The following is a 22,684-nucleotide window of genomic DNA, read 5'->3' as shown; positions in this document are numbered from 1 at the left end:
CTTCCTTATCATTCCCATGTTGTTTGAACTTGCATATAAATATTTGTGCAGACAAACGTGACACTTTTAAGCATCTGGAAATAGGACCCAAACAGGACTAATCTGTGTTTTGAGTGACATCATGCTTTATTGTTTATTCTACATTATATTTAAAATTCCTTATGCACCATTTGAAAGACTGTTTAATCTTACATTTGACCAAGGTAGTCAACCTACTGTTTTTGTCAGTTTACTATTTATTTTCCATTGGCTGCTCCACTCCTAGAATGACTGAACGTTGTGTTGTTTTTAAATGTTTGACCAAGCTTGTGAAGCTGTCGGTGTATTTTAGGGTTCTTTACTGATGCAGAGGTATCAAATAAATTTGTAATTTAGTACATTTACATCTGTATTTTTTTTAAAAATTGAAACTAAGTAAATTCAGCTCTTCTTTTCTGTATTGGATCAGCATTGGTCAAAACTAAACCTCAGGTATTGGTATTGAAATTGGAAGTGAAAAAAGTGCATCGATCTATCCATAATCCAGGTGTGAATATTTCGTTCACATGTAGATTATTTAGTTCACATCTGGATTAGGGCCACTGACAATGGGAATAGTGAAAGTGACAAAGAAGAGTAAATGTGGAAATGTGCTCACCATGTGTTGGTTGTGTCGAGAAGGAGCTGTTCCTCTACGCTGCTGGGAGGCACAGAAAAGGTTAGAGAAAGAGGCAAAACAGAGGAAGGAAAGCAGAGTTAATTAAACAAATAGACTCCCTAATGAATAAACACAACTACTTCCTACAGCAGCATCAAATGCTTCCCCCACCTCCCAAGCTGGAAATTTTACTGCTCTCCAGAAATGAACCGAGCTCCAACCGAGCTGAGGGCTCGGCTTCCCAGAAGGAATTCGCCTCTAAACAAAACCATGCAGTGGTTTTGGAGAGCCACACTTCCCGACTGTGGATAGACGGAGTGGGAAAACCTCTCCTGTACATATAATGCTCTTGAGGAAAAGAAAGTTTGCGCAAAGGGGACTCACCAGATCATTGGAGGGAGGTGGGATGCATGCAGAGGTCACCTGGAACACACAAACAAATTTGAAAACTCATCCAATATAGTTAGATGAAAAATAACAGTGAATTTGCAGAGCAAAACATGGCAAAAATAATTCCAATCTAGCTCAGAATTTTTGTATCGCAATAAAATTGCTTATTGATCATTCGAAGCAGAAACACAAATATGTAGAGTGGAGCATTTAATTAGAATATTGTTGAAAAGTTCATGTTTCAGACTAGACAGACTGAAGCTTTGACACCTTTATTTCTCTTAATCATTATGATTTTCTGCTAACCGCTGATGAAAGCATGACTTAAGATAAGAACATTACATCACTCCAATAAAAAAAAAACTTAAAAGTAGAAATATGTGCTTAAGGAAATGCATGTTTAATACCTGCTTAAAGGTCATTTTCAAAAGATATTTTTAATCCAACATATTCAATTCATCAGGATGAATATTCTAATTTATTGAATATGACTGTAATTAACTGGACAGATCTCAAGAGATTAGATACTGAGTTAAAACCCATATTTACAGTAACAATTTTTTACAAATCAAACATCTGAAATTAAATCAGACCTTTTGAATGTATTACTTTGTAGTAGCTAAGTTATATTGAGATTATTTTTAAAGTGCTTTGGGAATAAATTAGTAGTAATAAAGAACAAATGGTTTCTTAATAACGTCATTGAAAATATTTAGCATCATCAGTTTAAATCACTCACCCAGTTTTCCTGCGCAAGATTATATGATTGTCAAATAATTAAGACACTTGAAAAGTGTCACCATCTACATTTCTCAACCACTTTGGAAACTGAAAGAATGCTGAGCACAGCTGAAAAAGAGCATTTACTGTAAGTGTCGATTACAAGTATTATTTATGTTGAAGATCTTGTTTGCTAAATGTGAAGTATGAGCAAACATGGATGCAGATATAGGGAAACACAGCTGGAGAGGAGACCCACCAACAGAGAGACGTGTTTGATTCCCATGTTCTCTATGGCCCGACAGGTCAGTGAACCCAAACCAAAGGAAGCCAGAGCTGGACATCCAGCTCTAATAGAAAGGGGCTGACACCTACAATCACACTTATGTAACTCGTGCACATTCAGTCTCACTTGTTCATGCGCATGCAAGCACACGTGTGTGCAAGTTTTGGCCAAAGAGCCCATTTTGGACTGTTTATTTGGATACAGGAAAAGGGCAAGGGTTTGTCTAGATTTCATTGTGCACAGAGGGGAAGTTCCTGCGGCCCTGATCCTGGGGGTGTGTCGCCATGCAGGCAATCTGAGTTAGCCTCTCTGTTCTCCTCTCTTTCAGCGTTGGGCTCGCTTGCTCACTGCCGCTCCTACGAAATATCAGACATCAACAGGAAAGCTGAGGAACTGATAAAGAGCTAAATTCAGAGACGTGTCTTATTTGATGAAAGTTGAAGCAAGAATGCTTGGGCTATCAAATGATTAATTTGACTATGTTTCTGTATGAGTGACTATGAGAATAGATGCTTCTTTTCAGCAACCACATGGGGCTGAAAAGTTCAAATCTGTCAATCATTTGTCGTCAGGACCAAGCCTGGATGCTGATACAGACTGGCACCTATCTGTACCCATCTGTTGAAGACAGGTACAGATATGCACTGATATGAACATTTCAGCAAGATTTCTGTCAAGGCAGACAACCAATATTTTGGTTTATATATGTATATTACCCTTTTGAGACCTTGAAAACTTTAACCACACCTCTGACTTCACTGCTGCTTCTCTGCTTCAGTTAAACTCCTCACTGTCCTCAATTCTGTGCATTTTTCTTGTCGAAGAAAAATTGCACTTATAGACTTCAAGTGCAATTTTGGCAAATATTTCTACAATGGCTGGGATTTAAACATGGAACTTGCTAGAATTGCAGTTCTTAAGATGGCAGCATGTTGGAGTAGCTCAATTTTATTTCCATTTGGCATAAATTAAGTATTTTTGAATTGAATTGTAAATCAGAGAATGGATAGAAAATTAAAAGGATGATAGCAAGATAGATGGATGGACTTTTCCAGACTGGAGAACCCTGAATACCTCTTTTAATTTCCTTCTTCATGTCCTCTATTTTGTTTTTTTGAGTCAATAAGTGGAAAATTCTCCTCTCAGGCTTTCATCCTCTGCTTTTCATCTCGCGATTCCAATATTTCCTTCCTCTTTCCTCACTTCATTTTCTCTTGTAATCTGCTTCAAACAAAATGCTTCCCGTTTGTCAACTCTCCAAGTTTGGATCCGCCTTCTTCCAACATTCTCTGTAGGTTTTCATTATCAGACTAGAGTCAAGACTAACTCCAACTTGCTCTGGATTTACTTTATCAGATACGTCAATCCAATTTCAAGCAATGCGATCCAAAGTACATTCATTCATTTACTTCAATCTTTGAACACTCAAATATTCATCCTTCCTCCTGAGTCCACCTGGAGACCTTGACCCTCTCCTCTCCTTTCGTCCTCTCCCCTATCCTCCCTTATTGTCCCCTGTCCCCCCCTGTCGTCTCCTCTCCATCCAGCTCCATCCTTGCTTCCCTTCTTCTCCCATTGCCAGCCCTCTGTCATCTTACTCTTTCATCATTTTGTTTTGCTGCAGTGGCCCTAACTCCTCTGGCTTCCCAACATGCTCTTTGATCCATCAAAACTGAAAGAAGCATGGCGAATGGATAATGCACAGCTCACTCTCCCTTTAAAGCCAGGCTTAGGAGCTGTGGGCTCTGAAAGGGATAACTACAGCGTGAGGTAGCAGCGTTGGTATGTTGCTGTGAGAAATGTTGGGGAAACGTTTGAGTCCCTATTAGAGTTCGTCCGTGAGGGAATACCTACAAAATGTAGGGTACATGTACACAAGAAAGACACAGAACATCTAAATGAAGCCCAAAATTTTAATAGCAAGCACAATTTTCTATCTTAGATTCTCCAAATACTCGCATTCTAGTTCACGCAGCTGAATGCCCGACATTCTCTCAAACAGCTTGATGGAGTTGTCAGCTGGAGCTTTTCCCAGCGATCTCAGAGGAGTTTCAGGCTGAGAAATTGTTGGTAGTTTTTCCTTCAATTTGTGGTTAAGCCTCATCTGTGGCCAGTCTCATCTGAACCGCTGATCTTGAGATTTGGCTCCTGGATGAACTCTAGGAAGAAGTAGGTTTTGTAACGTTGTACCTTCTTACTGTGTGATGTTTTTGGTTCTAAAAGAACTTGTGGATAATCTTTTTAAGACACCATGAGTCATAGTAGCCCATGGGAGAAGGAACTGAGAATAATTCTGTCCACAGAACCCTGGATGCTTGTTGACAGACATTAAGAATCTTTTCTAGGTTCTGCCTTTGTGTAGGCAGCTGAAGGCACGTTTCCACTAGACCACCCTGAACCAGTACGGTCTCAGTCTGCCGGGGCCAGATTCATTTTCCATTGACAAATCTGGCTGTTCTCAGATTTTCATCTCAACTTCAGGGGTAGTACCAGCAGGACCGATCAGGGTACAGCATGGAAACCATTTGATTGACATCACTGACAACTGGAAGCAGCATATGAAGTTTAACTGTGGACCACGGACATGCTGTCTGCTATCAGAGAGCTCGTCAGGAAGAAGGACTTTAATTGTGAGTTTAATCAGGAGCAGCAGGAACACGTGGTCATTTTTGCAGAAGAATGATGGTGAATGAGCGGCGCTGCTAGCAGCTTCTCTCTAGAGAAGAGAGATATTTTATTACAGACAGTAATAAAGAAGAGAAAAATGTCGCAGCTGTAGTTAGCTTTCTGACAGAGTTGCGGTTTTGTGTCAACCATGTGAAACACTGGAACAACATAATATGAATGTTGGGATGTGACTTTTTTTTGTTTTTTAATTGAAAAATAAAAATAAAATGTATATGTGGCTAATGGTTTACATATTTTGACTGCATTATCTAAATCCAAAAGGCTGCACATTTAAAAAAAAAATGTACCAGAATGTAATTATATAGCAAAATCATCAGCTTATCTGAGTCTTTATTATGTTTAGGGCCAGCAATGAATTTCTATAAGATGAAATGAAGTTTCTGGGTTTATTTTAGTCCATCAGAACCAGAACCTCAAGGTTCTCCAATGCTCCACGACTCTTCTGTTGTGTTCCTTTCTTCCTCATGCCTAGCAGCTCCATCTCCACTATCCTCCTTCCAACGTATCCAGGATCACCAAATTAGTCCTAGTACAAAACAGAGGTCTGTGTTCTCTTATGTCCATCTTAATCCAAGCGATTCAGTGAAGCTTTCGACTTTGTGCCAGTTAAAAACGTGTAATCTTTTCCTTTGCATTCCCTCATCTGTTCAGGAAAAGCTTGTGGAAGATTTGTCCCACACTGATGCACAAAAAAACATTGACTCCAGCCAAGAAGTAACGCCAACCGTTCGGGTGTCTGACTCGTCTTATGATGATACACATTCTAAGAAGGTTCTCACCAAACCCACCTGGAGAGTTGGTTGCCAAAAAAGTCAATATAATCCTGTCTGACCAATGACCACAGGTCAAGTTAAGGTCCCACTAGTGTCTAGCTAACTCCCTATGTTTACAACCATAATAGCAGGCGAGAAAATATCTAATGGCTGTTATAGAGACTGGTTGATCCCAAGATTTCACTTTCTGTGGCAGTTCTTCAAGAGTGCACTTCTGAGATTCTTTTCACCAGTTCCTTGCTGTTCTACATGCTGTGTGTCATTTCAAGATAAATATAGATCCAATTCCAGCCTGCTGACCAGTGGCTAACAGAAACAGACCTTTACAATACAGTACATCCCAAAAAAAAAAGGAAGTCGTGGAATGCTAACTAGAAATTCCTGGAAACTCCAATTGACTTGAATGAGTAAAAAGAGTAAGACTGTAGTCCAGCTGACCCTGATAAGGTATACAGTTGCAATGGTTTGCATTTAGAGGTTTGTTGGAGACATAAATCATTCAGTGATGAAAACTTCAGTGTTTGTGCATTTGTTCAAACCTCCTGCTGAACGTTTCGCTTAGGGAATTCTTTTTGTACTATAAAGTGCAAGAACCATATTACATTTTATGAAATGCAGCTGGCTGCTGCTTGCCATCTAAATTTCTTTAAAAGCTATAAGGTTTTAAAGAGCTAATAGAAGTTGACTTCTTGTTTCTCTCAGCACTAAGTTTCCCACTTTTACCAGAGTGCTCTTGTTCTTCTAACAAAAACAGCAAGGAGGAGTCTGGCGAATCATGTCGGACAGGAAAACGCCACACAAAGCCAAACCAGTGGTGTAATAAAAGACTGTGGGTCTGTCACCACAGGGGAGCAAATCTTAGACAAAGCTATCTATCTCTGGAAACCAAACCAACTTCCTACACCAGCTTGTCACACAGGAGGAAGAGCAAAACTTTCTCCTCTGAAGCCAAGAGAAAACAGTTGCAACCCATCCAGATCCTTAAGCCATGTGTCAAGTTTCTGCAGTTAGTGGGGATTTTCTTTTAATATTTAGACTTGAGCCTAAAATTCCCCACAGGAGAGCCAATCAGAGGAAATGAAAGAAAGCTGTGAGGAATCAGTGAAAGTTGATGCTGGCTCTGACCTTTGTGCTTCATCATCGTTGTGAACCAAGACTAAACTATCGGAACCATGAAAGTGAAGCGAAACTGAAACATTTCAGCGTCCACAGATTAACATTAAACAGCTGAGAGAGTGTTCATAAAAACCAGAGATCATCAGCCACTGTGGCTACAAATTGAAGAGGATATTTCCAAGTTACCCTAGCTGCTTTCAAACAGGCGTTCTTGTTAGCGAACCAAAGTCCTTCATGGTTTTCCCCACAACAACAGAGGCTCCATTACTTCCCTAAAGGGAATATTGCTCCAGCTTGTCAGCACTTTGAACTTTATGCTGGTTCTTTGTGTTGTACACCTGTTTTCTGTAAGAGTTCAAACAGCTGTCTGAAATGATTAATTTAAATCTGGTTTAAAAAAATGCATAATTACAGTTATAAAGTGAAAAGTCAAGGATTCCAGCTGTAGATTGTACCTCTGGGAGAATTTCACATCCCCCTGTTGAATAAAGTTATTGTGGGTGAGAAATAGCTGCTTTACTAACACGTACAGCCTGTAAGATTCAATTCAGGGATGTAAGGAGAGCAATTCTGGACTAGATGATAGAAATCCTTCAAAATTAACTGTAGTTCTATAGTTCTTGTCAAATATGTTTCAAAATAAAAAATAAAAAAAAAACTACAGGAGAGTTTACGCAACAACAACAATCTATAAAATTTTGCTAATAGCATTTCTTTGTGAAAAGCCTTCAAATGATCTCACACAAAACAAATTTTAAACAGTTTAAGGCGTTTTAACTTTTTAAAATGAGGTCTCTGGATCCGAGTTGTAGATGTACGTATTTGCACAAACTTGCAGGATTTTCTTATGGCATCTCAAATGTCCACAGCCTTGTCCGCATGGGAATTTTATTTTTTCTAAAATGGGTTGTCAGTTTGGAAAAACACACACAACCTCACTGGACCAGTTCCAGAAATGTTTTCATTCACACAAAAACACATAGAAATCCTATCCCTCTCACAAAATGTTATTTTTTACCTGTCCAGACCTGTAGATCTCGTTGAACATAACGTACAGGACAGACGCATATAACCCCCACATGAGCTCAGCGGTAAAAACAACAAGAAAACAAGAATAGCAAACAGCAAAGAGTGAGTGGAGTCCTCTATGTGGAGTTATGACAAAGTTGAGCCTCTCCTCCGTGTTATGTTGATTTATTATCTGATAAATTACAAGATGAGCATGCAATCATCCATTATTGCTGCAATGTGTTACACATACTACACATTTGGATTATAGGGCAGCTTTTTTTTCTTTTATCAACAAAAGAGGTATTTTTTCTGTCTTAAAACACATTCACACAAGTCCTGTTCAGTCTGCATTAGTAAAACTCTAGTTTGTTTACATTTAAAGTCCGGTTAATTTGGGGAGGTGTGAATGTGTAATCCAACTTTTGCGGACCAAAAAAGCGAGCTCTTACATTTCAGTTAGTTCTGGTACTGTCCCAATGCATATGTGAATGCCAAGTGGTTCAGAGAATGCTACAAAAACAAGAAGCAGACTATAGAATGGGGTTTTCTGGTTAGGTACAACCAAAACAAACAGCTATGTCGAGCATCAGTGGGAGAAATGGCTTGTGGTCTTTTGCCAAAGAAAAAAAGAAATTCTACTATTGCTAAAATCTGACGTCACACTGTTTTGTTTTTGCTTACATTTTGTGAAGAAGGAAGTTGCTCTCGTTGTTTTCTTCAGGAGTTTTCATGTTCATATCATCAAGGAAGATGACATAAAGAGTACAGCGCCACCACAGTGGTAAACAGATTGCTCAAAAGGTTTGGTTTGCTTGACACAATCCAAATCGCACAAGCTGAAAATGTAGCAAATGTTGCAACTCTGGTCCCCATTCCAACCGAGACTATCAGGTGTAAAAACATTCTTATTTACTACAAGGTGAACACTAATGAGAATACTAGAAATGTACCCAACCTCAGTCAAGTAAGATGACCAAATGTTAAAACTAAAGCATTAAGTAAAATGAAAAAAATATTGCAATAGTGTTTGTGAGAGCAAATATTGTTTTTTTTAGATTTTTCACTGTAGGCTAAATGTTCCATTCCAACTCCTTTCCTTGGTTCCCACAGTCTGTGTTAAACAAAAAGGTCATCCCCTCATTTTATTTTTTCTCCAAGCAGCTGGGAGGACACATTGCTCCCTGCAGAGAGGTTTTCGCAACCAACCAAGAACCAGCTTCCTGTTGCTCTCAATGTTCACTACACATCTACAGGGGACTGCAAAAAATCCAAATTGCCACAAATTCATTATGTTGCTTCAAAGGAGACAGATTTTCTTGTTAAATCCTACTTAGTTACTTTCCAAATCAAGTAATCAGTAATCTAATTAAGTTACTTTTTCAAGGAGTAGTCAGTAATTCGATTGGTATAAATGGGGTGGTCTTAGCACAAGAGAGGCTAACCATTAGCAAGACTCGGCTGGCCACTTGCTGAATTAAACAGATATGTTTTAAGGAAACTTTTATCAAGTGAAGTTGTTGGCATAAAATATGTGCAAATGACATGCATTAGAGCCTAACTGTGCTAATGGACAAAAGAAGTAGACAATCCAGTGGGTGATCACCAGCTTAGACATAACATTTTCTGTGCTAACACAGGTGAGCTATCTCCTCCTCACTTGCCAACACTGGCACTGAAATATTGGTGTTAGCATGTCAATAATCATATCAGCAGCTGGCTTCAGAATGGATATAGGCTTCTGCTACAAGTAGCCACTGCTGGGTTTGCAACAGCCTTAATTTTGGCCCCGGTATTGTGCCATATTTTAGAGCGAAAAGGCCCTCGCTTTCAGTTCTTCCGAACAAGCCATTATTGTTCTGCCACTTTTGAAATACATTTAACTTTAAGCAATTAGCATGCTAACTGAGTTTTTTTTTTGTTTTGTTTCTCTAACCTTGGAATAAATTTGCTAGGATGTCAATTCCTCGAATGATTGCTGAGAATCTGGGATTGTTTACATTAATGATCTTTGCAGATGAATTTTCTGCTCTGTACTTTTTACATACAGCCGTATGATTCAGACCAGAAATCTGCAAAGTCTCCTGCTCTGACAGATGTGGTCAAGTGTGTTTGCTTACCAACATATCTTACTTCATAATTGATATTGTTTTGTTGTACACCAGGGGTAAGCTTTAGATCATTTTAGAACCTTTTGAGGTTCTTTATTCAAGAACCCTAGAGTTAAAAGTGCCCAAAAAGGAATGAAAATGGAAAACACAACCACAGCCATGCATGTTGCTTATGTTGTAAGGGTTTTTCAGTACATCCCCGAAGCCAAAGTGAAAAAACAAACCACACCATAGCATTCTCATCCAACTATCTTTATCTTCCCCCCGAGCCAAACAAGCATTGAAAGTTGGATGGCAGATAAAAATAAATGTGGGTAAACAAACAAAGCAGGAAGACATCAACAATGGAAAAAGCTCCTGCGAGCCAACCGATACCGGCTGTTATTACAGAGCTTCACTCCTTGCCTCCATGTCTTCATTTTGTGGTTGAGGTCCATCGTTGGCATTCATCTTGTTGATGCGCACACAATTCCAGAAAGCCCACCATTTCCTCCTGTTTCTATATTTGCAGATCTCTACAATGTAAACAGTGTTTAGCATATGTAGGGGTGCGCTCAGATTCACCAGACGGGCTTTGTCAACAACTGCTTCAGGAGCTGTCTCAGTTTGCAGCTCACCACAGTTCTCAAGCAAAACATGTCAGTGGTCAAAAACGTCATTCTCTTCTTGTGATGTCTTTTTTTTTCACTATTGTGATGATGTCGGAGGCAGAACAGAAGCTGATTCTTCTCACACATACACATATAAAACAACTCTTCCATACAGAGGCTGATGTTTATCAAATGATATCATGACCTAAGATCTGTGTGAATCATGCATAGTGGATGTCGACGTAGCCAGCAGATCTTCTAAAGAGATCAAACCCGTTGACAAAAAGTATTCACACCCTTCAACCTTCTTATATGTTCTCACCTTTGCCTCTTTGTATAGTTGTGAAATTGAAGGGAAATGAAAGATAACTATTTAAAAAAGTAATTTTCACATATTTATTGAAACCATCACTGTGTCCTGACAGTTGAATATGAGACACTCTGGTGTTGGGATCCAGAGGTAATAAGGAGGCACTTGGCTTGGAGCTGAATCAATCTGGTTGAGGACCAGCTTCTTCACAATATTTCAAATTACATCGGTGGCTGTGGCGGCATCCAAACGTCTCTTCTTAGAGTGACAATGATTCTCTTCTCTGAAATACTGAAACCTAGACATTTGCGAAAAGAATCCCGGCTGGGTGTCTCTGTTCCTCTGTTGCAACTGATTGGTTCCTGGATTCCACAAAGAATGGAAACATGTCTTAACATGACACTATGTGAGTATGTTTTGTTTTATTATTAAGATAACAAGTAATAATCAGGCAGTCTGCTGAAGTGACCTAGTTAAGGACCCACTTCAATACTATTTTTAATATTGCACTGTGTACCTCTTCCTGTCAGATTACTGACAAATAAAAGCCACAAGTGTCCAAAATGTTAAAATAACAAAAAATAATTTTTATGTCATTCTCTTTAGAAATCAAACAAAATAACAAACATTTGAATTGTGTGGCATGTTTATGCCGTGCCATATCTTCTAGAGATTTATTAGTAAAACTTTTTCCCACAGACTCAAAGTGAACTGGTTAAGTCCTTTCTTGGCTGCGTTTCCTGTCCCGTTTATGGTTTTAACTCTCATCAACTCTGATCATGTACTTGGTTCTTCACTTATTTAGCAACACACACATAACGCCCCACACACACACACACATGCACACGCACACAGACAGATACAGAGCTTGAAGTTAAAACACACTGCCCTATCTCAGCAATTACCAGAGCTGTCTGTGATAATAAGGGTTCTACTTTGGTCAGAAGAGACAGTCATAGTTGCTGTAACACTGAAAGATCCTCTTGCTTCCTGTTATCCACAATGACTCACGCGGACTTACATGAGGATTGGGTGAAGGTCTGGGTCTGTGGGGAGGGAAACCAGAGATCTGGGCTCAAAGCCACAAAGATTACTCATTATTGCCGTGACTGAGAACCCTTTTACCCCCTCACCCCAAAAAACAACCTTCTCAAAACACTTAGAACAGCCATGTACCATAGAATTTCTGAAGTTATGCCTAAAAGCTAATGAGCTTTCTACGGCCGACATGTTTTTAACAGCAATTCGTGACATGCTCGCGTTTGTTGAGCAATTGCTTTCAGTTTGACAGGAAGTCTGTCGCATAACTGGGATGCGGGGGTCAGCTGCATGCTTGTTGGGAAAACATGCCATTACTCCATCGCTCTAGCTCCTCATTGCTTCCATCGCTCCGTTTCTTTGGTATGCTTTGGGTCTGAAGGAAGTTGGATACATGAGTTTTAGAATCTACTGGAAGACAGAAAGTAACAATGCGTAGGACGGAGGAGGTCTGAGTGTTTTCCTTTTTTACAGAAAAAAAAGCAAACAGTGAGCCTGGAGGATTCGACTGTAACCACAACTTTCCTGATGAAAGGGTTTTATGTTAGGGAAACATGAGGCTGGTCATGTTGCTTTGCACCGCCACTCTGTTCTCCCCCACTTCCACTGTATCTGGACTTGATTGCACATCCTCTTCTTGTAAAGAGATGAGCCAGCACAAGAACCCATACACAGCATGTACTCTGTCATATTTACAGGATAAGGGAACTGACAACAAGGAGAGATGGGGAGGAATCCTTCTGTCAGAAGGATTGTAATCACTGAAACACACAGCATCTGCAGAGCCAAGACACAACATCTGTGGGACGGCTCATTGCTCAAGCTTTTTTCCACTAAGATCTGTGAACGCCTAAGCTTATAAATTCAGCTCTGAGGCACAAGCTAAACCTGCAATCCCATGACGTTCATTTTTCTATGATTGTAAATAAAGGCTTCACTGTGAAAGTAATTGAAGATTCTTGAATGGGAGCAGAAACCACAACACTTAGCAGTGGCTTACTCAGCTGTAGTTGAATCTCAAATCAAGTTATTCCTCACATGAAACTACCTTGATTTCTAAATGCATGTGTGGATCTTTTCTTCAGCTTTTAAAAAAAAAAAAAAAAAAAAAATGCAGTTTGAATTTAATCTTCTCACCTGTTTGGTTGTTCGTTGCCTTTATTTAAAGAAATCTGCAAGTGAATGAAGCTAAAAGAACGTCAGCTTGATGATGCCTAAATAGTGACTGGCTGGTCATAAAGTTTTTATCTGATCGGTGAATGCACCACACATCAGTCCACAGTGACCACAACACTCATCGGTGTTGAAGTCATTACTAGTGGAAGAAGTCTCAAAGTTATTTTCCGACTAAATGTTGGCATCCATTACTCTGATTATCAATGACTCTATGGTGAAATAACTTCTATGATTTTAAAATAACTTCATAGTACAAAAGAAATCTAAATTATTTTAGTATTTCTTAGAAACCTGTCCTGGGCTTGAACAAAATAATTCAAAAAAAAAAAAAAAAAAAAAAAAGCTTGAAGGTCACAAGTTTGATACATCAAACAGAAATAAAAAGTATTGGTATCAGTATTGGTATTGGTGAAACCAGCCTTGTATTTACTTGGAATCTGATCAATACCAAAATATGCAGACCTCTATCCCATGCTATATTCCCCTCCACTCCAAACTTTACACTCAACACAATGCAATCAAAGAATTGTTGTCATTGTCATATCCTCTGAATCCCAAAGATGGATGTTTAAATGAAACACCATCTGGAAGGGGCTTCCCTTTTTGTTGGGGAAATTTTGATGACGACCCCTAATGACATTAAATCAGGGTAAGAGGGGAGGTGTTAGTCTTCTAATCTACCTCTCAGTCACACAGCCAGTCAGATCCAGTTGAAATCATTATTTAATCACTGTTGATCTGACTCAGACTTTAAACTGAGCAGACACTAAAACATCCAGTCATTTTTCCCCCCCAGACCAGCGGAAATGCCTCTTCTTGCTTAATTAAATGGGCTAGTCAACTCGTCATGGGCTGAATTTCACTCATTTTAATCCTTCCTCTTTCCACTGCTCCTCTATGACTCCTGCCCCCATCCTCCTCTGCCACTGGGGCCTCAGTCACTCTCCCTACCACCCTTCATCTGCTCCCTGTGGACTAAATTTTCCACTTGGGATCAAAGATGCAGGGGAAGCTGTTCTCTGAGAGGAAACATGCAGAAACAAAATGTTTACAGCATTCTGTTGGTCTGTGTGAAAGAGTCTGGGTGTTTTTAATGGAACAGAGTTGGGCCAGCTAGCGGCGGTTGGCAAACACCAGGAACCAGAATGACAGGGGAGAAAGAAAAGAAAAGAAAAGTTGTAAACTGGCTACCTATTACCACCAACCACTCTCAAGGGGAGGAAGTTTACAAAAAAAGTGTGTGTAGGTGGTGGTAAGTGGCTCCACAGAGATGGAGCAGATGTACAGACAGGATGCTGACCGGTGTGGTAATGAGACGATTTGTCATCATGCTTACAGACATAATAGAAGTCTGGGGAGAAACCACAGATGTTGCTCAAAGATGAACACTGAGTTAGTTTAAAAAGTGAATGAACGCCTTTTTTTATAATCCAGTGCCATCCATCCCTTCTCCATCATTACCCAAATTCCCAAATCATGCAAGGTTAGATAACAGCAATGACAGACATGGCAACCATGCATTCCCCACCCTGCCTTATCTAACCTCTCCCTTCCTGGCTAGTAGCGATGGCTATCACTGTTTAACTCCAGACAACAAACTCTCATCAGACCATTCCCGGACGACATCCCAATCTCCCTCTGAAACCAAGTCTTTCCATTCAACTGCGTACATTTGATCTAAATATGACAGTGCCAAAGTATTCAGATCCAGCCCGCTTCTTCAAAATTTGTCATGTTGCTACCACCGACTGTAACGTATTTTATTTTATGACACAATTGTGAGGGGGCAGTAAAATGTTACAAATTTACAAGTCTGTAAGTTGTGGCATTTTTTGTGTTCAGTTTCCCCTCATTGCAACCTAGTGCTGCAGTTACATCAGGAATGATAACTTTCCTTCTGATTCTGCTGAGTCAAAATGTGGAAAGATTCATTTTCCACATTTGAATGAAAAAATATTTTTTTGAAATTTTTTTTGTCAGTAAGTGTGCCTGAGGGGTCTGACTTAAATAATTTAGAACTTGCACAAAAAATAGTGTTTTTCCCCTGTGTAGTAATTTGAGTTTGTTTAGATAAAATGTCATAAAAGTTAAGCATTGTAAGATCTTGTTTAAAGAAAATGTCCTCCTTGATGAAAGCAACCAGATAGTTTGTCCTTAACGTCTGGTTTTAATTCTTATACTGGTGCTATCTCTGAGCCTCCTTTGATCCCTGAACTTCTGGAGGTTCTGCTCCTCTGATACAGGAGGAAGTCTTTGCCACATGCCTTCACCCTTGGCTCTTTCTCCTTCGCCCGCTGCTCGCCAAGGCTCCAAGCTTCCACTGCCATGCCTGGCATTCTTCCCCCTGCATCCTTCTGTCTATTCATTATACCGTCTCTCCATCAATGGCTCTTTCACACCAGCGGCGGTGTGGGGTTCTAGACAGGCTTGGAGCGCTTTCTGAGGAATGTGGCTCAGCAGCCTTTTTATTGGCAGCGACCTGGAGACTTCTGGCTTTACAGAATTTATGTAATTTGTTGTTTCACACATCACCCCAATATCAATAGTTTACTTAACCATCTCAGCGTGTATGTCTGTGTTGTTTCTGAAGCTCACAGTTGCTAAAGATGTACATTAAGCACAAGGACAACTATCTGCAAGGGGTCCAAACTCATCAAGCAAGATATGAGTGTCTGCATTTTGGGTCAACAGTGAACCAGAGAGGTCGAGGCGCTCTGGGTGTTTTACTCCCACAGCGTTTCCTTTATTCCAGTGTTCTTGTGAGACAGCGCTTAAGGCACTGATTTTCTGAGATCATGCATTTCATTTGGAGTTCTGAGACGTAGAGCTCCTTCTAAGCTGGCAAACATTCGTTGATATGGCTCAGCATGAGCACAAATGTCACAAAATGTCAACTTTTACTCAAATGAAAGTTTGCAAAACAGCCAAGTAATTTAACGCTTCAGAATTCATCTGAAAAAAATGTATTTTAGGGGAAATGTGCTGAATGAGAAATTAGTGCAGTAATAGATGTGCGCCCACCACTGTGAGGATGTTTTGACTCACACCACTTCTACCCACCAAAATAAACCATAACCTTTATGTTTTTGTAAGATAACTGAAATCAACAACACAGCCAAGAATAAGTGCAATCAATGGAGTAGGAAGATCATACAACATGCCATTTCAATGACTCTATTCTCTGTTTCACTATACATTATTTGTGGATTCCCCTATTTGCAGACTTTTTCAGAATTACTAATTATGCCAAATTATTCCTGGAAAAGCTGCCGGTTGGTAAATTTTTTTTCATACACCGTGTCTAAATTGCAGCTTGGGAAGCTAAATACTGAGACACTTGTTACTTGGCATGGGACTGCCTGGCATTTGCAGAGCAGCCAATCAACTATTGCATTCTTCATCTTCCTTGACACTGATTGGCTGTAACCCCAAAGTGTACACCAAGTGTAAGTATAATTTTAATTTTGTGGAGATTTGAGAACATTAATAACAAAATCTAACTTGTGAACATCATATTAGTTTTTAGAAATCAATATATGTATTCCAAATTTTGCAGCCACACCCTTTTGTGAGTGCATGTAGATTTGTTGCTTCACATGTGCCATTTTTACTCTGACATTTACATCTTCCACCATTTTGCAAAGTTTTTGTGAATGACTCTTACCTTGCCCTCACACTTCCTGTGGGTGCCTGTCTTGCATACTGTAAGAAACATAAAAATGACAGAAATTTTTTTTTTCAATTTAGTCAAGTAGAAATAGCCCAGTCTTTTCTTTTTTTTATGTCCACAGAAAAACGCTCATTCAACTGCTGTAACTTATTTGAACTTACATTGATTCTTCTGTCCAAACTATTCATCTCGGCAGCCTAGCAACACTCTTACCTCTGCAGAAGGAGCCCACGTTATCGATGTTCTGTCGACACACGCTGCACTGCCGTTTCTTCTTGAATGTCTTTTCTTTGAAGACATGGGGCTCTCCCTTTCCTGCCTGTTAACAACACACACACACACACACACACGCACACACACACAAACACACATCACCACGACTGAATGACTGAGTACAGACACCTGATACTGGCTAAAGTGCAGCAATATGTGGATGCCTGCTCATAGAAACACTGAAAGAATCCTGTTTTGACCTCAGATGTCTAACAGGAGCCACATAGACACTGGAAACAGAGCTATTTTACAAAACCAAAGCAATGAGGCAATGCATGAGTGACCTGGAGGACTATAATTATGACAGGAGCTCCTAGAGACCAGCTTTAACCTGTTGGTCTTACTGACTTTTCTTTGTGCATGAAAGCTCTGTATGTGCACAACAATAGCAGCATGAGTTCTCTGCACATTTTGCCTCTTGAACTTCTCTTCTGGTTGTGTAACAGTCTTCCAGTAATGATCCTCGTGGTTCCCGCCCATGCCTCACCTATAATCCCATTTCTTTTTGTTGTGTGTATGAATAGATTTTTACAGGTCAAAAAAAAAAAAATTTCAGCTCATCTAATGGCTGAAAGATGAGCTGACAATGTGAAACATGAGAAATGAAGCAGGTCGTTTTCTCGTGTCAACATGTCTGTCAGTGTGGACAGCAGCACACATGCTGCAGCCATTTCTCCAGAGACTCTTTGTTGAATTTGAATGATACAACACCAGTAAGCAAAGGCTGATCTGAAGATAAATAATTGAAGAAGTTCTGAAAAGAAAAAAAAAATTGTGCAAGTCTTTTGGAAAATTGCAAGTAATCAGCAGCAAATTTGAAAGTAGCAAATTTAGTGCTACAAACTACTCCATATTTATCTGGGAATTCATGAATTCATGTTGCAAATAAACACATGGCATATCTAAAATGGATGAGGCCCACTAAAAAAAAATAAAAAAAAGAATGCTGACATTTTTCTTATAATTCTGAGTTTAAACTTAGCATCATCAGGCAAATCTAGTCTTGAAACTCAAATCTACCAACTAAATTTGGAGAAAGACTCAGTGTGGCTTAAGTGCAATCCTACAACAAATAAGAAACAGTTATATGATAATTTTCTGTATTTTCTGTATTATGTATTTCCATATTATTATGCTAAGAGAATAATTTATGAATGTAGAATTATTCATTTGGATTTTGACATAGACTGACAGAATTAGAATTGTGGACTTAAAGTCAGAATTCTGAGATTAAAGTCAGATATTATTTGGTGGCCTTAATTCTCCTCCATAGACATAAACAATAACATGCTTTTAATATTTTCACAATGAAGACCAAGGAATAAAGCAATTGCTCATTCCCAGGTTTGAATATCTTACAGATGTGCCAGTATTATGGATCACTTGGAAAAAAAAAAAAAAAGAGTTTGTGGTTATTTATTGCACACCCATTTTAACCTCCTCAGACCCCGCGTCCTCATATGAGGACATTACATTTTTGCTGTTCTGCACCATGATACTGAATTTGTAAGAATTTTGACCAATTGTCCTCATCTCGGGGCATGTCCGCACCACCTAGTGGTCTCATAATGAAATTACACTCATTTGAAAAAAAACAGCATGGCGGAGATGACGGCCAATTTCTTCGACGGCAACTCCCGACAGAAACATGGACAAGGTAAAAATCCTAATCAAATTTTATGATTGAAACTTGTTTATTTATGCACAATAATGTCTGTAGCTTCACCTGGCATGCTTATTTGATATATTTGAGTAATATTAGCAAGCTACAACGTCTGTAAACATGACGTACTCGTTTGAGGACATCAGGTCTATCTTCAGTGCAAAACGTAAAATGTTCTCAAGAGCATTTGTGTTTATTTCTAGTCAAAATTTCTAATTTCTAGTCAAAATAAGTCTTATTACACTTAAAATAAGGCTGATCCTTCAAAAAGGGTGCAGGTTTACCCTGTTTTCCGTCAAGATGGCTGCCATAAAAAATTGTCCTTGCTACATCACTTAGAGATTATCTAATTGGTTTTGTTTTTAGGTGAACCTAACTGGTACAGTCATGAAGAACAGGATCCCAAAAGCAATGCAGAAGCTTCCAAGTGACAAGATCATGAAGCAGCAAGACAGATGGTCCTCCGCATCAGTTGTCAGGGGAGTTGGGAAACTGAATGTAGTGAAATGGTTTGACAACAAGCCGGTCCTGATGCTCTCTGCTGTCCATGCTAAGGAGCCAGAGGACACCTGCCAGCGGTGGTCCAAGAAGGACAAATGCTATTTAACCATCAGAAGACCAAATATTGTACAGGAGTACAATGCAAAAATGGGTGGGGTAGACTTATCAGACAGAATGATGAGTTCGCTATAACATGTTCATAATGAAGTTCATAAACTTTGCACTTTTCCATGCAAAAGCTGCACACTTTTTTCTGCAATTTTGTGTTTGTTGACAGTATAAAATAAACTTGTACTTTGTTAACCAATGGTGTCTTCCTTGTGAAAGTCTGGACAGAAAGCAGCGTAAATGTACATACTGTGAAACACAGACGTAAATAATAACATTGATTGTATGGTCTTATCGTCACACAGATAGACCCAATGTCCTCATATGAGGACATTTAGTTTTGATATCACCACTTATTGTAGAAAGCTAAAATTTCATTTTTAGGCTAATTGGGTCCTTTTGATCCCAAATGGCAAAGAAAAAAATTATATGCAAAAACAGACCCAATGTCCTCATATGAGGACATTGGTTTTGACATAGTTCAAGAGCACATAGAAAGCTAAAATTTAATTTTAACTAAAATTAGGTCAGACTAATCCCAAATAGTAAGGAGACATAAAAAATGCACATCAAACAAAAGTCCGGGTCTCAGGAGGTTAAGACTGAAGATGAAACGAGACGAAATAAGATGAAAGGTGAAAAAATTCAAAATGGCAAGAACCAGATAGAAATTAGAAGAAATTGGGAAAAGTATTTAAAGTTGAAATGACTGTGATAAAAGTATAATTCAGTCTTTAAATATAAAGACTGAATTAAACCCCGTAGTGGTCTTCCCTTTGAGCTAAATTAGATTCACAATAAATCCAGAGAGCTTTCTCTGGCGGTGGTTGACAGCCTGAAAAGTTCCTTTGTTTCACATTATATTTGTTGGTTGTTTTGTTCCTTATTTTTCATATGTACAATCAGCAAATCCTAGTGATATATATTAGGCTGATTAACAGTACATTGAAACTTTAATTCCATTATTAGCTGAAACTGATTTTCTCAATCTTTTTAGTTCTCATCTTTTTGATCGATTACACAAAGAGTCATCTTTCCTCCACCTAAACTTTGTGTTTGTCACAAAAAAAAATCCAACAATATACACTGAACTTTACTGTTGACGAGTATAAATACATCTGCAAGGCATTTTGTATGGGTTCTCCATTTGCTGGGTGGGCTTTTTTTCTTACCAACACCAGAACAGCAGACCGCTATTGGACATGTTTTCTATTATCCTTTCTTTTCTGACTGTGTTCTGGGAATTGACTGTGTTTGGGCAGCTGCCTGCCTGGTGTCACCTCACCTAACCCAGCTGTGTTCAACAGCTTCTGGGCCACTCTGGTTCAAGTGTACTCTGACCACAGCAACCTGGACAGTGAAGGAGCACACAGTAGGTGGCTCAGCCGGGCTGATACCAGTTATGTCATTTGATATTGTTGGTTGAAAGGTTGCCTTTTTACCATTACACTTAGAAACAACCGAGGTAGATGTTTTACAGAAATGTATGAAAGGTTGCACATTTAGTCCCCAGCTGAGCAGAGTATACCAGCCTATGAGGTTTGAAAACACCCTAAGAAAAATTAGAAATTCTTAAAAGTGGTTTTGACAAGTCAAAACAAAACAAATAAAAAGAGACACAAAAAGAGAACAGGCATGTGTAATCTGCCAAAAATTCTGATTAGTGCGCTCCAAAGTTATGAATGTATCCTGAAGCAGTGATTTGTCCTCAAACTTTCCACTTTTCAGCCAGCAGGATGAGTTTTGTGGCATCAACCATTGCTGCTTCAATGAGACATACGGTAGATTACGGCAGTACAAAAATTAACTGATGAGTTAATTAAAGCGAAGCTGCATTGAGAACACAAACAGCTTTTGCAACCATCCTACGGTATTTATATCCATTTTCAGAGAGCATGCAATCAGTTTCCTCTATAAAATGTTGCAACCGTTTTGTGAGGTGTCCACAAACAGGCATTAGCATCCTCATGGGGCTGCGGCCAGTTTAAAAAAGCAACCAGTTACTGTCATCTGAGGCTGCAGTGGTGATGTGGGTTGAGATATAAACACAGAGAGGAGAGGCTGGCAGCATTCTTCCTGCTTCAGACACAATCACAATCACTATATAATCCAACCACACGCAATCATGGTCAGACAGTGATACACGACTCAGCCACTGAGCGCTCTATAAGGTGCTGTAAAGTTGCTCTATGCTGGTTCATGTAAGGCAACTTCAGGGGGAAACCACAACTAAATGCGGTTGAGGTTCCACTCAATCAACCTCCATTTCCAACTCTGCTAAATACCAATCTTTAAAATGTTAAGAGCTAAAACTCATTTCAGTTTGAAAAATTCACTTGCTTATAAAGAATGTGCAATTTAAAAAAATGAAACATTCATGCATAAGGTTTACTTAGGCGGAAACTTGTTTTCAGCCCCACATGAAGCCTTTCCAGTGCAATAAAAAATGGAGAACTGGAAATTCATCTAGCTGAATGCACCACTTTGCGAGGTGCTTTGGTTAGCTGTGATTGCCCTAAAGTTGCAATGAAATGTCACAAAAGTAAAACAGTATGCTATATCTACCCAAGTTTTAAGCCATCTTTTGAATTCCTCTATCACAATCAGATGTAGTTGACATGACTGCGATGAAGCAGACACCACAGTGAAATCATTTTTTGAGGCAACATTTGGGGGTCATGGTAGAAAAAAATAAACAAGAAACAAACCATTTATATTTACTATAAGGAAATGATCTGATACAAGAATCTTCCAAATATGATGTTGATGTTTTTCATCTACTTCTTAGCTTCTTGTAGGATTAAAACCAATGGGCTATTTTACCTGTATGTCCCTTACTTGTAGTGATTTGTCGAGTCCACAGACCACCAACTGATTTCAGACTGATTTTCATTACCAATATCAGATTGGGACCCCTCTAATACTTTCACCCTCAGGAAAACACGGACAAACTCTAAGATGAGGAGCCCTCACTGAAAAATAGTCCTTTGGAAGTACATTTTATTTGACCTCAGAACAAAATGAGTGGAAAATAAGAAAAAAAAGTGGATAACCATTTATAATCAGAGGAAGTGCTTAGTCATTTTAAAATTAGAGGATGAGTCCAGAAAATGACCAACACATGCTTGTCAGGTCATGCCAACACTTCTACATTAAGATTTCTGCAATGTGACAAAGTGGCTGAAAGTTTAGAATGTATTTCCCCAGAAACTACTCCTCATATCAACTTAGGAGTCCAGCAGAGGAAACCAGAATGGAGGACGTTTACAGCTTTGTGGAGGATTACAACACAGAAACAGCTGGTGGAGTCACTAAAAACAACCTGTAATGCCGAGCTCAGTCCCCAGGATGGTAATTACTGTCACCGCTGCGCTGAATAAAAAAAAGAACAAAAAAAAAACTTCTTCCTTTGCAAGACCAAATCTGTATGAATCTCTAGAAGTTGCTTCTGCAGCCTAAAAATAAACAACAAAGAATATTCCAAATACTTCTAAAGCAGCATGGACTATTTTACCTTCAGGTTTCCTGTGCTACTCCCTCAGGAATGGATGCATCCTGGACAAACCAGCGCCAGCACACAACATGTGACCACTCACGGCCTCCACCAGTCAGGGCCTGCCCACATT

The 22,684-nt window shown here is 39.2% G+C and overlaps 2 protein-coding genes across 5 annotated transcripts in view; one reads left to right on the top strand and one right to left on the bottom strand.

The window, feature by feature from the left end:
* The window catches only part of tns2a (tensin 2a), a 62,316-nt gene that overhangs the window by 22,086 nt on the left and 17,546 nt on the right, over positions 1 to 22,684 (bottom strand). For 3 of the 4 annotated variants that reach the window (XM_055048338.1, XM_055048341.1, XM_055048342.1), the window contains exons 2-5: positions 16,727 to 16,832; positions 16,508 to 16,545; positions 1,022 to 1,060; positions 638 to 679 (exon numbers count right to left, since the gene is read on the bottom strand). In XM_055048338.1, the coding sequence (XP_054904313.1) occupies positions 638 to 679; positions 1,022 to 1,060; positions 16,508 to 16,545; positions 16,727 to 16,832 (225 nt within the window). The remainder of the gene's footprint in view (positions 1 to 637; positions 680 to 1,021; positions 1,061 to 16,507; positions 16,546 to 16,726; positions 16,833 to 22,684) is intronic. The other variant, XM_055048340.1, reaches the window with a different exon arrangement.
* On the top strand, positions 18,332 to 19,257 carry LOC129371642 (piggyBac transposable element-derived protein 3-like). Its single transcript, XM_055048343.1, has 2 exons — positions 18,332 to 18,443; positions 18,816 to 19,257. The coding sequence occupies exons 1-2, from the start codon at positions 18,435 to 18,437 to the stop codon at positions 19,140 to 19,142; spliced, it is 336 nt and encodes a 111-aa protein (XP_054904318.1). The 5' UTR covers positions 18,332 to 18,434; the 3' UTR covers positions 19,143 to 19,257.

The sequence above is a fragment of the Poeciliopsis prolifica genome, unplaced genomic scaffold (genome assembly GCF_027474105.1).
Source record: "Poeciliopsis prolifica strain line A6 unplaced genomic scaffold, Auburn_PproV2 SCAFFOLD027, whole genome shotgun sequence".
NCBI classification, from domain to species: domain Eukaryota; kingdom Metazoa; phylum Chordata; class Actinopteri; order Cyprinodontiformes; family Poeciliidae; genus Poeciliopsis; species Poeciliopsis prolifica.
The sequence above is the reverse complement of the archived record's forward strand: the minus strand, read 5'-3'. Positions and strand labels throughout refer to the sequence as shown.